General features: G+C 45.1%; 1 protein-coding gene across 12 annotated transcripts in view; it reads right to left on the bottom strand.

Moving 5' to 3' along the window:
* Nucleotides 1-16,747, bottom strand: part of dmd (dystrophin) — a 2,299,423-nt gene that overhangs the window by 1,305,371 nt on the left and 977,305 nt on the right. For all 12 annotated transcript variants that reach the window (XM_070893344.1, XM_070893337.1, XM_070893339.1 and 9 more), the window contains one exon: nucleotides 625-869. In XM_070893344.1, the coding sequence (XP_070749445.1) occupies nucleotides 625-869 (245 nt within the window). The remainder of the gene's footprint in view (nucleotides 1-624; nucleotides 870-16,747) is intronic.

The raw sequence follows: 16,747 nt of genomic DNA, 5'->3' as shown, positions 1-16,747 counted from the left end.
TCACCACATTTTACAAAGTTATAGTGTAGCAAATTGCATTTGATTCCAAATGGAGTTAACTATCCGAGTTGTATTTATATTTATTTTCTGCTTTTTACCTCCCCAGGATACAGACCATCTCATCAAAGGGATGGGAGAATGGCACCAGGAGATGTACTTCAACAGCCCAATTTTAGATTTCTCCCATTTAAGCAGTGACTGGCTGCCACTTAGCAACTTGCCACATCACCACAAGTGAGATCAGGAAGACAGTGCGTGGGAAATTGCCGGTCCCAACTCACATCCGAGCACTGTATATCGGATAGCTGATCTCAGGCAGCCATTACTCTGCAATAATGCAGAAGTCTTCATCAGTCAGCAGGCTTTCAAGGAGTTATGATTTTTAAAATGACAGCTCCAGTAACAGAGAATGTTGTTCCATTTGAATGATCAAGCATTCCCATATTTGGATGTGCATTCCAATTTCTCCGGAGCATGTTTGAACATTAAAACTAGGTTTCATGTCACTGTGACCATTATCACAGTGATATCCCATGCCAAGAGAGCTGGTTCTGAACAGAACAGCACCAAGTGCTAAATGTGGAAAAAATAATAATTGCTCTTTGAATTGTCAAATGTTCTAACCTTGCATTTCTCCAGTTGGATCTTTGCTGTATCTGACTCAGTGGCCGGTGGCTGCTGTGCTTTTAGCCAGCTCTCTGAAGAGATCACGGCTTGTTCAAGCTGCTGCAGCTGTGAAGATACAGCGATGATCTTGCTCTGATACTGGAGCCAGTCCATCCGCTCCACCAGTAGTTGACAAAATTCCTCCCACCGGTTCTGGAGCTGTTCCGAAGCGTGTTTGATATCATCAGCAGATGAAATCCCCTCTGTGGTTAAAAACAAAATCAGGGAGAATAGTAATGGGGTTTGGTGGTGTTTTAAAAGAAAATCAGACAGCAGTCGTTTTATAGACTGCAAACAAACATACACTGAAGTTACTTATAGTACCAAAAGTGAAAATGCCTACTGAATTGTTAACATGTCCGGAGCTGCAGGCTATTTATATTAAGGCTCTATACATGACAATATTAAAGATGCTGAATGGGGTGTCTAAAGAGGTCATTGCGAAAAGTAAAATTGATGCTCTGTTGGATTAACCAAAATAAACCCACATATGTAATCAATGAGTGTTAGCAAACATTACTCTTGGTTTGCTGCCTGATGCAGACATTATATTGTGTGCATAAAGCGTGGAATTAGTAGGAACAAATTCCATCGAAGATGAGGCAATGTGATACAGGGTATTATCATTCGAAGTTCAAATTAGATCTAATGTTGTTCCCATAGCAACCCACATCACGTAAACAAACATTTCTCATTTAGATGATCACAGACCAATCTGTTTGATAAAATTACCACGTTAGTGTCTAGTTAAGAATAAGATGATATAATTTATGAAAATAAATGCTAATGCACTACGGGCAGCCAACAGTAAAGAAAACATTATTCTATAAATGATGGAATTAACACTTCTGTATGTTGATTATAAATTTAAGGCAAGTAATGAAAGATTTATGAACATACAAAATTGGCAGGCAGGAAAAGACCAACTGGCCCATCAAGCCTGCCCCACAGCTGGAGCATCATGACTAGACACTTCATGTTGCACCCCCTCCCCCACCACCCACCCCCGCAGCACCCTATAGCCATAAAAATAAGTTTTACGGGGAAGAAGCAGCTGTTTTACTTATTGCATTCTCCCTCCAGCAACAGATTTTGTTCTTCAATGTATTCCTTTCACATCAAGGGAGCCCGTTAACTGAAAATATCAAGCCATTCACTTACATGTTGCCAATCCAACGTAAAAGGGAGAAAAATAAGAGAGGAAAGAGAAACAAACACAAAAAACTAGAAAACCTTCAGAGTAGGTCGGTGCATCATCTGGAAATGATTGATTCTGATATTGACAAATGACACTTAATGCATTCCCTTATGACAGTTCTCTGTCCACTACTTTCACACAGACATTCATCCATTTAAATCTAAAGTAACTGGTTAACATCTTTATTAAAATAGCAAATAAAAAAATGCCATTCAATCCTGTTAAGCATTCACTATTATTGCCAACAGTAATTTCGAAACATTATACATCTATATCTGATTAAAAGTTTTACATCTCCACACACACTTACTGTCTGCAAAAACTTACTTTCTGTTGCCATTTTTTGTCACACTTTTGGGTCAACTTTTACTCTATTATATATTTCTCAGTCTGCATTTATAATGCAACTTCCTTTGTAATTTCGTCATGATTTCTAATTGCACAAACTGGCCACGGGGTTGACCTGGGGATCAACATTTCTACACTCTCTCGAATCTGCAGCCATCTTGGTTTCTGTGCAGGTAAGTTTTAACCCAATTTCTTTCAGTGTTTTTATATTATTTTGGATTTTAAATATTTCTTAAACTTACAATTTCACTTTAACAATGTATTCCTTCCCACTTTTTATTCTTCTTACTCCCTTGCTCTGAATTTGCAGTTATTTGGGCCTTGCTTACCACCTCATCAGTGCCATTGCGTGCTCTCCGCTCCATGCCCCTTCACTTATTGGTCCACCTGGTCCTTGTCCTTTTGGCCCACCTCCAACTTTGTCATACTCTATGCTCTTGACTTGTCCACACATGCTCTGCTGCTTTTAGACTTGCTCAATTTTTCAGTTTGTCATTGTCATGTATGTACTTTTGGAATCACTAGATGGCATCACTGTTGGAGGCCATTGGGCTGCATTCACGTGTGTGCAGCCCATGTATAAAAGGCCAACCATTTTATATATTCGTCACTTTGGGCCTTAATAAAGCAGAGCCAAAGTCATACCTCTTGAAGTTAAACAGTACTCAGTCTAACAGTTATTACATACACAACATTTGGCGATGAGGCAACAAGAACTTTTGCATGCAAAAATGAGCACAATTGGATTGTTGGAGCGATTTGTGGAAGGAGAAGATTGGGCAGACTTTGTGAGCCATTTGAGCCAGTTCTTTGTGGCCAACAAAATGGAGGAGGTCGGCAACACAGATCGGCACCGGGCGGTGTTCCTCACGGTTTGCGGTCCAAAAATTTATAGTCTGATAAAGAATCTACTCCTGCCTGTGAGTCCAACAGAGAAGACGTATGAATAATTGTGTACACTGGCACAGGGCCACCTTAAATCAGACAAAGGCATCATCATCTCGAGATACAGATTTTACACACATGTTCGCACAGAGGGCCAGAATGCGGTGGAATTTGTTGCCGACCTGAGACGTCCAGCGGGACCGTGTAAGTTCGGTGCTGTGTTGCGAGACTTCTTTGTAATCGGCATCAACCATAAGCTGATCCTGCATAAACTACTGGCGGTGGAGATGTTGGACTTCAACAGGGCCATCACGATCGCTCAGTCATGCATGACAGCGGATGGAAAGCTGATATCAGTGAAAAATTGAAACTCGGCAAGTACTGTAAATATGATTGATTCGGCATTCGGCAGAGCGACATATGGCAGGGCCTACCCAATTGTGTACGCGAAACCTGAGGCTGCCCAAAGTCCGCCAGCGGGAATGCATCTGATTTTTTCGTGTTGGCATTGTGAGGGAAATCACCGGCACCAGCTGTGCCGATTTAAGCAATATAGTTGCAAAGGCTGTCTGAGAGTGTGGCATCTCCAGCGCAAGTGTCTGCAGATAAACAAGCGTGCTGTGACACACCACAGGAAGGATGATGGTCAGACTAGCGCGGATCCGGATACGCAATCCGAGATACCAGAGGAGGAAGTGTATGGACTGTACTCGTTCCTAACCAAGAGCAAACCGATAATGATCAACGTGAAATTTAATGGGGTGCCGGTATCGATGGCACTGGGCATGGGGGCGAGGCAATCGATAATGAGCCAGAAGGCATTCGACAAGCTGTGAGATACTAAGGCTGTGAGGCCCAGGCTGAGTCCAGTCAATGCCAAGTTGCGCACGTACACCAAAGAACTCATAACGATGATTGGCAGTGCCACAATTAAAGTGTTGTATGACAGTGTGCTTCACGAGTTATCTCTGTGGATTGTTCCAGGCAATGGCCCAACGTTGTTTGGCAGGAACTGGCTTGAAAAAAATCAGATGCAATTGGAACGACATCAAGGCATTGTCGTCGGAGAAAGATATATGTGCCCAAGTACTGAGCAAGTTCTCCTCACTGTTCGAACCAGGCATCGGCAACTTCACGTGAGCCAAGGTGCAGATCCACGTGGACTCGGGTGCAAGACCCGTCCATCATAAAGATCGGGTAGTTCCGTATATGGATGAGGGAGGTCGAAGTCGAACTGGACAGACTGCAGCGTAAAGGGATCATATCACCGGTTGAATTTAATGAATGGACCAGCCCATAAGAACATAGAACATAAGAATTAGGAACAGGAGCAGGCCCCTCGAACCTGCTCCGCCATTCAATAAGATCATGGCTGATCTGGCCGTGGACTCAGCCCCACTTACCCGCCCTCTCCCCGTAACCCATTGTTCCTGTGCTGAAAAGTGATGACACAGTCAGAACCTGTGGAGACTACAAGCCTACGATCAACAGGGTTTCGAAACAGGATCAATACCCGTTACCGAAGGCTGATGACTTGTTTGCAATGCTAGCTGGGGGGAAGTCATTCACCCAACTGGACTTGACGTCGGCCGACATGACACAGGAGCTGCAACAATATTTCAGAGGAACATGGAGAGTCTACTGAAGTCCGTTCCCAGAACCGTTGTGTTCCAAGATGACATCCTGATCACAGGTCTTGATTCCGAGGAACATCTGAACAACCTGGAAGAGGTTCTACATGGTCTGGACAAAGTGGGACTCAGACTGAAACGCTCGAAGTGCGTTTTCATGGCACCAGAGGTCGAATTCCTGGGGAGGAAAATTGCTGCTGACGGCATCAGGCCCACGGACGCGAAAACCAAGGCCATCAAGAATGCACCCAAGCCGCAGAATGTGACAGAGCTGCGTTCATTCCTGGGTCTACTCAACTACTTCGGTAACTTCCTACCTAAATTGAGCACCTTATTAGAACCACTGCGCATGCTGCTAAGAAAAGACGACAACTGGGTGTGGGTGCATCTCAAGACGGAGCTTTTGAGAAAGCCACTAATCTGCTTTGCACTAACAAGCTACTGGTACATTATGACCCATGTAAATGTTTAGTATTGGCCTGTGATGCTTCGTCACATGGAATTGGTTGCGTACTCCAACAAGCTAATGAGTCGGGTAAACTTCAACCAGTCACGTAAACTTCAAAAAGTTTGTCTAAAGCGGAAAGAGCCTACAGCACGGGAGAGAAAGAAACACTAGCCTGTGTGTATGGGGTTAAAAAGATGCATCAGTACCTGCTTGGTCTTTGGTTTGAACTGGAAACAGATCACAAGCCACTCATTTCACTGTTCTCTGAAAACAAAGGTATCAATACCAATGCTTCATCCCGAATCCAGAGCTGGGCGCTGACATTATCCACTTATGTTTATGTCATTCGCCATAGACCTGGCACTGAGAATTGTGCCGATGCTTTGAGCCGTCTGCCGTTGCCCACACCGGAGATGGAAACGCCACAACCGGCGGACCTATTGTTAGTTATGGATGCTTTTGAGAGTGAAGGAACCCCTGTCACGGCTCAACAAGTTAAGACCTGGACCAGCCAGGACCCGATTTTATCGTGGTGAAGAGTTGCATCCTCAAAAGGTGATTGGTGAAGAGTTACATCCTCAAAGGTGGTTGAACTGTCATACCCAAGCAAATGTGCGAGGAGACCAAACCTTACATTCGTCGCAAAGATGAACTGTCTATTCAGTCGGATTGTATACTGTGGGGCAATCGTGTTGTTATGCCCAAGAAAGGGAGAGAGAAATTTGTACGTGAGCTACATAGCACACATCCCGACATTGTAATGATGAAAGCCATCGCCAGGTCTCATGTATGGTGGCCGAGATTTGACTCTGAGCTGGAATCATGTGTTCATCAGTGCAACATTTGCATGCAGCTCAGCAAAGCACCAGTGGAATCGCCGCCGAGTCTGTGGTTGTGTCTGTCCAAACCATGGACCAGGATCCACATAGACTTTGCAGGTATCTTCCTGGGTGGATGCATATTTGAAGTGGATAGAGTGTATAATCATGTCATCCAGCACATCCACAGCTACCATTGAGAATCTCAGTGTTATGTTCGCGACACATGGGCTGCCTGACATCATTGTTAGCGACAACGGATCGTGCTTCACCAGTCAGGAGTTTCAAGAGTTCATGAAACTCAATGGTATCAAACATGTAAGATCAGCAACATTCAAACCTGCATCCAATAGGCAAGCAGAACATGCTGTCCAAATCATAAAGCAGAGTATGAAGTGAGTAACCCAAGGGTCACTGCAGACCCGCCTGTCATAGATACTGTTTAGTTACAGGACAAGACCACACACGCTTGCTGAACTAATGATGAAGAGAGGTCTTAAGACCAAGCTATCTCTTGTACACCCTGACATGAATAATCATGTTGAATATAGAAGCCAAAGTCAGCAAGGGTATCACGATCGCGCAGCTGTGTCACGCGATATTTCTGTAAATGATCCTGTATATGTTCTGAATTATGGTCAGGGTCCCAAGTAGATCACTGGTACTGTCATGGCCAAGGAGGGCAATAGAGTATTTATTGTCAAGCTCAAAAATGGGCAAACATGCAGGAAACATATGGATCAGACAAAGCTGCGGCACACAGACGAACCGGAACAATCGGAGGAAGAGACAATCGACGACCAACCAACCTACCCCCAATCATCAGAGGACTCAGTGGTCATCAGTGAATCGGGACTTTCAATCACTGACATATTCAATGAAAATTTACTTTCAATCCCTGACATGATCATTGCCACTCCCACCAGGTCAGCCACCTAGCCACCAGTCACAACAGACTCTGAACACTCACCCAAGGCTGGAGTTGAACTGAGACGGTCAACCCGGGAGCGTAAAACACCTGACCGTCTCAATTTGTAAAAGACTGTGTTGATATCTCAGAGGGGGGTATTGTCATGTATGTACTTTTGGGATCACTAGCCACTAGATGGCATCACTGTTGGAGCCCATGTATAAAAGGCCAGCCATTTTGTATATTAGTCACTTTGGGCCTTAATAAAGCAGAGCCAAGGTCATACCTCTTGGAGTTAAACCGTACTCAGTCTAACAGTTATTGCATGCACAACAGTCATGTAATCTGCTCCCTGTTGTCAGCTGACAAGACCCAGGCCAGTATATCAGCGTATCAAACTACACAATCCAAATTCAGCTTAGGGTCACAACTCTGGACAAAAATATCACGACCAAGCCAAGGTTGTTGGACGAGACTTAGCCTTCAAGTTAAAACTGTAATGAAGGCATTAAAAAAACACAAAAGACAAGTGAATGGGGGGGTGGGTTGGGGAATCATAATTTAAAACATTAACTTTTGGGGAATTTCTCAAATTTTGCATAAACTTTTATTTTGGACAAGTTAATCAGAAAAGATGCTGGATGCAAAAAAAAAAATCAGAAAGCATTTTGAAAGAAAGACAGACTTGTATTTATATAGCTCCTTTCATGACCTCAGGACGTTCCAAAACACTTTGCAGCCAATGATGTATAAGCGCTTTGTGGGTACCAAATGGAAAGATTGCACAGAGGGTGATGTACTCTCACTATAAAATAGCAGTTATTGTGTGAACATCTTCAACACTGAAATGGCCCATCACAGCACCAACGACAGGTACTCTGAAATAAGTTTTCAATGAAATAAGTAGCGCCATACCAAATTTAATCGAGAATAAATTTCTGAATTTTAAAACTTATTAATTGCATTCAAATTATTTCCCTCACATAAGCCCCCCTAGTGAGGTTAAGTGCGACTCCAGAGCCTTGAGCACCAAATCTGGGCTGATATTTCATTGCAGTACTGAGGGAGTGCTTTTTATTCCCCATCAACTGCCTGCCTGCCTCTGGTCACCCCGATTGTGGGAGGTAATAGAGTTTTCTGTAACGCCTTTCGCCCCATCCATTAGTGCAATTTACTCTGCCCCACTTTCATCCAAAGATTAGGTTTATTTTGCCCCCAGCCTGCTCCCAGCTATACCTCAGGTCCTGCTAACTCCCACCACGAATACTCCCATTATGCTCCATCCCCCATTCCCATGCTACTGTTGTGACTCTTCACAAAGTCACCCTGCCTGCTCTGAAGAATGATTCTTTTCTGTTCCATTATCAGCAGCCAGTGCTCCAAGCCAGTAGGTCACTCTGTTGGCAGCCCCAGTGTGTTCCTCCTTCTCCCCTTTCTGAAAGGTCACAACCAGTGGTCACTTTTAGGTCGGCGATACCATTTCATTATTAGGGATGTTTTTCACTTCTGTGGCTTTTCTTTTTGACGTTTGCATCAAGACGAGGGATTCTCATTGAATGTTTCTTGCTGTCAGCTGCAAAAGCCAGCGGATTTCAGCGTGGAGGTGGGATGGCTGAATCAGTTCCAGCTGCCCATGGCGTCCAAATAGGGGAACTATGAGCAGGTACTTACAGCCACAGCACTGTGGGAGTACAGGTGCAGCGTCAAGAATCGCGAGTTCCGGAATCCTCCATGACAGGGCCCGCCCGAACATCTCCTCCTTGGCAGGGCCCGCCCGAACACCTCCTCGACGGGGCCTGCCCGAACACCTCCTCGACGGGGCCTGCCCGAACACCTCCTCCTTGGCAGGGCCCGCCCGAACACCTCCTCGACGGGGCCTGCCCGAACACCTCCTCGACGGGGCCTGCCCGAACACCTCCTCCTTGGCAGGGCCCGCCCGAACACCTCCTCGACGGGGCCTGCCCGAACACCTCCTCGACGGGGCCTGCCCGAACACCTCCTCCTTGGCAGGGCCCGCCCGAACACCTCCTCCTTGGCAGGGCCCGCCCGAACACCTCCTCGACGGGGCCTGCCCGAACACCTCCTCGACGGGGCCTGCCCGAACAACTCCTCGACGGGGCCTGCCCGAACAACTTCTCCTTGGCGGGGCCCACCCGAACATCTCCTCCACCATGGGGCCCGCCTGAACAGTTCTTCCACAGCGGAGCCCGCCCGAACATCGCCTCCACCATGGGGCCCGTCCGAACATCTCCTCCACCATGGGGCCCGCCTGAACAGCTCTTCCACGGCGGGGCCCACCCGAACAGCTCTTCCACGGCGGGGCCTGCCCGAACAGCTCTTCGACGGAGCCTGCCCGAACAGCTCCTTTGTGTTAAGGAGGAACCCCCTCCCTCCCCCTTTTTGACATTCTGAAATCCGGAAATACCCGAACCTGGGCTCGTGTGTTTCCGGATTCGTGACGTCAGAAAGCCGATCGAAAGTCCGGAACAGCCCGGAATCCGGAATGGCCTCGGTCCCGAGGGTTCCAGATTTTCGACGCTGCACCTGTACCTTCACCGCACGGACTACAGCGGTTCAAGGCAGCGTCTCACCACCACCTTCTCAAGGGCAATTAGAGATGGATAATAAATGCTGGTCTTGCCAGCAACGTCCTCATCCCATGAATGAATAAAAAACCCAACAGCCTCCTGCCATCCTTCTTTATATAACCCTATCAGCATACCCTTAAATGCATCTATGTTATTTATCCCAACTATTCCTTATGGTAACGAGTTCCCCATTCTAACTCCTCTTTGGGTAAAGAAATTTCTCCTGAATTCCCTATTGGATTTATTAGTGACTATCTTATATTTGTGGCCCCTAGTTTTGGTCTCCCCACAAGGGTAAACATTTTCTCCACATATACCGTATAAAACCCTTTCATTATCTGAACGAACTCTATCAAAATTGTACAGGGCATTGGTGAGGCCACACCTGGAGTATTGTGTACAGTTTTGGTCTCCTAACCTGAGGAAGGACATTCTTGCTATTGAGGGAGTGCAGCGAAGGTTCACCAGACTGATTCCCGGGATGGCGGGACTGACCTATCAAGAAAGACTGGATCAACTGGGCTTGTATTCACTGGAGTTCAGAAGAATGAGAGGGGACCTCATAGAAACATATAAAATTCTGACGGGGTTAGACAGGTTAGATGCAGGAAGAATGTTCCCAATGTTGGGGAAGTCCAGAACCAGAGGTCACAGTCTAAGGATAAGGGGTAAGCCATTTAGGACCGAGATGCGGAGGAACTTCTTCACCCAGAGAGTGGTGAACCTGTGGAATTCTCTACCACAGAAAGTTGTTGAGGCCAATTCACTAAATATATTCAAAAAGGAGTTAGATGAGGTCCTTACTACTAGGGGGATCAAGGGGTATGGCGAGAAAGCAGGAATGGGGTACTGAAGTTGAATGTTCAGCCATGAACTCATTGAATGGCGGTGCAGGCTAGAAGGGCCGAATGGCCTACTCCTGCACCTATTTTCTATGTTTCTATGTTTCTATGTAAGACACCCTCAGCCTTCTTTTTTCTGGAGAGTTTGGCGCTTAGGTGTTTTATTCCCCAATCCCATTGATATCTCTCTAGTTGCCGACCTCTATTGCACTTTGAGGTGTGCGTTCCAGATCTGAACAACCTTGTGGGTCTTTTGCCAATTATTTTAAACCTGTGATCTCTGGTTACTGACCCACTTGCCAGAGGAAACAGTTTAAACAATTCAAATCCTAAAAATGTGTCCTCAGCACCTTGAATGAAATCTAGATAATCTTGGAAGAAAATGATGAATCAATGGCCATTTCCCATGGGTAACTGATAGCGCAACAATAAAGATCTGGTCTACACTTCATAGACAGTTAATTAAAGCCTGATTGAAAATCAAAAGTTAAATTACACAGAGGACATTCAATAATTTGAGATTGGGATGGGTTGAAATAACTTCGTTATTTTGTTTACAATTATTTGTGGTGGCAGTTGTGGTAACATTCTCACCTCTGAGTCAGAAGGGTTAAGTCAGACTCCAGAGACTTGAGCACAAAATCTGATAGTCATTGCAGCACTAAGAGAGTGCTGCACTGTCAGTGGTGCCAACATTTGCATGAGACGTTAAACCGAGGCCCCGTCTGCCCTCTGGGGGGAGGGAAACGTCAAAGATCCCATGGCACTATTTTGAAGAAGAGCCAGGTGTCTTGGTCAATATTTATCCCTCAACCAACATCACTACATGTCAATATCACATTGCTATTTGTGGGACCTTGTTGTTTGCAGATTGTCTGCCACATTTCCGAAATAGTGACTGCACTTCAAAAGTACTTAATTGGCTGTAAAGTGTTTTGGGACATCCTGAAGTCATGAAAGGCATTATCTAATTGCAAGCCTTTCTTGTTTCTTTTAAATTTGTTCTGAGCAATGAACTAATTCATCCCTGCAGCAAATAAGAAGGTGGGTATTAGAAACAAAGTAAAAACAGATGATTTGAATTTATAGTGAAGGACAATAGAGAATAAAGAGGAGAGTGTAGAAGGTGTGAATTGGGCAGGAGAAAAACTGGGTAATCTTCTTGAAACACCAACATTTAAAAAAAAACATGTGGGCAGGTAATTCTACTCTCGGCACATTCCATGGCATAATTCGCACCACAACACATAGGGGACATCACCCCACGTTTCAGATTTTCTGAAATTCCTTCATTAACATCTTGTAGGTGCGCTCCCAAACTGATGTTTTGGAAGCACAAGGTTTAGAGGTGAGTGGTATTTCCTGTGCGGAGCCTTAAAAGTGCAAGTGCAGTATTGTAAGCCTTTACCTGCACTTTCTGTTCTGAGGGGAAAGCTTCCTTTGGACGAATATTGCTACAAGTGTTCAGGGAATAAGACAGCCATAGCCAAGGGGAGGGAGAACTGCGCTCTTTAGTGAGAGATACTGATAAGGGAAGTTCTGCAAAGGAGGGATGTCACTTTTGAATATGAGAGGCATCCTCCTCAGTAGATGGCATTCAGTGTGGCTTTGGAAGAGATGGCTGAGCAAGTCATTGCAGTGTCTCCATTCAAGAGTAGGTAAAGGGATGGTGGGACAAGGTAGCTGTCAGAGCAGCTGTTCCAAGAACTGAGTCTGTCTACTAAGCTCCTTCAAGACCAGAACAATCCAAAAAACTGTGAAAGACTTGACATTTAAAGGTTTGACTCCCGCAGACATTTCAACATATTGAGTTTGGTGGTTCAAGTCTTTTGAAGATGTGTATGCTTTAGCATTATTGTTGCCAAATTAAGTTAATCTAGGGGTTAAGTCATGGCAGGAGAGCTCGGACATGTGTTATGCTCCTCCTGTACTATATGGGAAGTCAGGGACGCTTCCAGTGTCCCTGACGACTACATATGCAGGAAGTGTATCCAGCTGCAGCTCCTGATAGACCGCATTGCGGCACTGGAGCTGCGAGTGGATTCACTTTGGAGCATGCGCAATGCTGAGGATGTCGTGAATAGCACGTTTAGTGAGTTGGTCTTACCGCAGGTAAAGGTTACACAACCAGAGGGGATTTGTGACCAACAGGAAGAGCAGTGGAAGGAAGGGAGTGCAGGGGTCCCCTGCGGTCATCCCCCTGCAAAACAGATACACCGCTTTGGGTACTGTTGAGGGGGATGACCCATCAGGGGAGGGCAGCAGCAGCCAAGTCAGCAGCAGCCATGGCACCGTGGGTGGCTCTGCTGCACAGGAATGCAGGAAAAAGAGTGGGAGAGCTATAGTGATAGGGGATTCTATTGTAAGGGGAATAGATAGACGTAAGGAAGGACATTAGCTTGGATGATGTGGAATCTGTATGGTTGGAGCTATGGAATAGCAAAGGGCAGAAAACACTGGTGGGAGTTGTGTACAGACCACCAAACAGTAGTAATGAGGATGGGGACAGCATCAAACAAGAAATTAGGGATGCGTGCAATAAAGGTACAGCAGTTATCATGGCTGACTTCAATCTACATATTGTCTGGGCTAACCAAACTGGCAGCAATGCGTTGGAGGAGGATTTCCTGGAGTGTATTAGGGATGGTTTTCGAGACCAATATGTCGAGGAACCAACTAGAGGGCTTGCCATCTGAGATTGGGTGATGTGTAATGAGAAAGGACTAATTAACAATCTTGTTAATGCGAGGCCCCTTGGGGAAGAGTGGCCATCATATGGTAGAATTCTTTATTAAGATGGAGAGTGACACAGTTAATTCAGAGACTAGGGTCCTGAACTTGGGGAAAGGTAACTTCAATGGTATGAGATGTGAATTGGCTAGACTAGACTGGCGAGTGATACTTAAAGGGTTGACGGTGGAAAGGCAATGGCAAAAATTTAAAGGTCACATGGATGAACTTCAACAATTGTACATCCCTGTCTGGAGTAAAAATAAAACGGGGAAGGTGGCTCAACTGTGGCTCAAAAGGGAAATTCAGGATAGTGTTAAATCGAAGGAAGAGGCATATAAATTGGCCAGAAAAAGCAGAAAACCTGAGGACTGGGAGAACTTTGTAATACAACAGAGGAGGACAAAGGGTTTAAATTAGGAGGGGAAAATAGAGTTTGAGAGGAAACTTGCTGGGAGCATAAAAACTGACTGCAAAAGCTTCTATAGATATGTGAAGAGAAAAAGATTAGTGAAAACAAACGTAGGTCCCTTGCAGTCAGATTCAGGTGAATTTATAATGGGGAACAAAAAAATGATGGACCAATTAAACAAATACTTTGGTTCTGTTTTCAAGAAGGAAGACACAAATAACCTTCCGGAAATAATAGAGGACCGAGGGTCTCGTGAGAAGGAGGAACTGAAGGATATCCTTATAAAGCGGGAAATTGTGTTAGGGAAATTGATGGGATTGAAGCCCAATAAATACCCGGGGCCTGATAGTCTGTATTCCAGAGTACTTAAGGAAGTGGCCATAGAAATAGTGGATACATAGGTGATTATTTTCCAACAGTCTATCGACTCTGGATCAGTTCCATATGGACTGGAGGGTAGCTAATGTAACACCACTGTTTAAAAAAGGAGGGAGAGAGAAAGCGGTTAATTATAGACCAGTTAGCCTGACATCAGTGGTGGGGAAAATGTTGGAATGAATTATTAAGGATGAAATAGCAGCGCATTTGGAAAGTAGTGACAGGATCGGTTCAAGTCAGCATGGATTTATGAAGGGGAAATCATGCTTGACAAATCTTCTGGAAAATAACTAGTAGAGTGGACAAGGGAGAACCAGTGGTTGTGGTGTATTTGGACTTTCAAAAGGCTTTTGACAAGGTTCCACACAAGAGATTGGTGTGCAAAATCAAAGCACATGGTATTGGGGGTAATGTACTGGCGTGGATAAAGAACTGGTTGGCAGATATGAAGCAAAGAGTCGGGATAAACGGGTCCTTTTCAGAATGGCAGGCAGTGACTAGTGGGGTGCCGCAGGGCTCAGTGGTGGGGCCCCAGCTCTTTACAATATACATTAATGATTTAGATGAAGGAATTGAGTGTAATATCTCCAAGTTTGCAGATGACACAAAACTGGGTGGCGATGTGAGCTGTGAGGAGGACACTAAAAGGCTGCAGGGTGACATGGACAGGTTAGATGAGTGGGCAAATGCATGGCGGATGCAGTATAATGTGGATAAATGTGAGGTTATCCACTTTGGGGGCAAAAACACGAAAGTAGAATATTTTCTGAATGGCGGCAGATTAGGAAAGGGGGAGGTGTAATGAGACCTGGGTGCCATGAAAGTTGGCATGCAATACAGCAGGCGGTGAAGAAGGCAAATGGTATGTGGACTTCATAGCTCGGGGATTTGAGTATAGGAGCAGGCAGGTCTTACTGCAGTTGTACAGGGCCTTGGTGAGGCCACACCTGGAATATTGTGTTCAGTTTTGGTCTCCTAATCTGAGGAAGGACGTTCTTGCTATTGATCTCGTAAAACTTAGAAGATTCTGACGGGACTGGACAGGTTAGTTGCGTGAAGAATGTTCCCGATGATGGGGAAGTCCAGAACCAGGGGACACAGTCTTAGGATAAGGGATAGGCCATTTAGGACTGAGATGAGGAGAAGCTTCTCCACTCAGAGAGTTGTTAACTTGTGGAATTCCCGACAGCAGAGAGTTGTTGATGCCAGTTCATTGGATATATTCAAGAGGGAGTTAGATATGGCCCTTACGGCTAAAGGGATCAAGGGATATGGAGAGAAAGCAGGAAAGGGATACTGAGGGAATGATCAGTCATGATCTTACTGAATGGCGGTGAAGGCGGTGAATGGCCTACTCCTGCACCTATTTTCTATGTTTCTATGTTAATATCATTGGATCATTTGAGCTCAATGGTAGCTCATAACCTCTCAAATAATCTATCTTTGTCACAATTCCCTTTCCATTGGAAGCCCATACATCAATATCCATACAATATGCTCACACCTATCTCAATAACAGGTACAGTTCCACAGTATACTGCAACAATCCATTTAGTATTATTTAGAAAGTATTCACTCTTAAAGAAAGGACCATAATACTGTTTTGGTTATTGAACAACCCTGGACTATAAAAGATCAAATGTATGTCCTGGAAACAAATACAGCAATGATAAATGTCTCTGAAATGTAACTGTAGTGGTTGCTAAATGCACAGACAGATTAGGAGAAATTCTAATGCGGTACCAACATATAATACAGATTGCCACAGTCTAATATATGTGTGCTTCAGTGTGCTTCCTCATTGCTTCTCACTGGAAACAGTGGAAGTGCAAAATGCCTAAGCTCGTACAATTGGGCTTTCAATAGGAGATTCATAAGAACATAAGAATTAGGAACAGGAGTAGACCATCTAGCCCCTTGAGCCTGCTCCGCCATTCAACAAGATCATGGCTGATCTGGCCGTGGACTCATCTCCACTTACCCGCCTGCTCCCCGTAACCCTTAATTCCCTTATTGGTTAAAAATCTATCTATCTGTGATTTGAATACATTCAATGAGCTAGCCTCAACTGCTTCCTTGGGCAGAGAATTCCACAGATTCACAACCCTCTGGGAGAAGAAATTCCTTCTCAACTCGATTTTAAATTGGCTCCCCCGTATTTTGAGGCTGTGCCCCCTAGTACTAGTCTCCCCGACCAGTGGAAACATCCTCTCTGCCTCTATCTTGTCTATCCCTTTCAGTATCTTAAATGTTTCGACAAGAACACCCCTCATCCTTCTGAACTCCAACGAGTAAAGACCCAGTCTACTCAATCTATCATCATAAGGTAACCCACTCATCTCCGGAATCAGCCAAGTGAATCGTCTCTGTACCCCCTCCAAAGCTAGTATACCCTTCCTTAAGTAAGGTGACCAAAACTGCACGCAGTACACCAGGTGCGGCCTCACCAATACCCTATACAGTTGTAGCAGGACCTCCCTGCTTTTGTACTCCATCCCTCTCGCAATGAAGGCCAACATTCTATTCGCCTTCCTGATTACCTGCTGCACCTGCAAACTAACTTTTTGGGATTCATGCACAAGGACCCCCAGGTCCCTCTGCAGCATGTTGTAATTTCTCCCCATTCAAATAATATTCCCTTTTACTGTTTTTTTTTCCAAGGTGGATAACCTCACACTTTCCGACATTGTATTCCATCTGCCAAACCTTAGCCCATTCGCTTAACCTATCTGAATCTCTTTGCAGCCTCTCTGTGTCCTCGACACAACCCGCTTTCCCACTAATCTTTGTGTCATCTGCAAATTTTGTTACACTACGCTCTGTCCCCTCTTCCAGGTCATCTATGTATATTGTAAACAGTTGTGGTCCCAGCACCGATCCCGATGGCACACCA

Source organism: Pristiophorus japonicus, chromosome 11 (genome assembly GCF_044704955.1).
Source record: "Pristiophorus japonicus isolate sPriJap1 chromosome 11, sPriJap1.hap1, whole genome shotgun sequence".
Lineage (NCBI taxonomy): Eukaryota > Metazoa > Chordata > Chondrichthyes > Pristiophoridae > Pristiophorus > Pristiophorus japonicus.
This window is presented reverse-complemented; position numbering and strand designations above follow the sequence as displayed.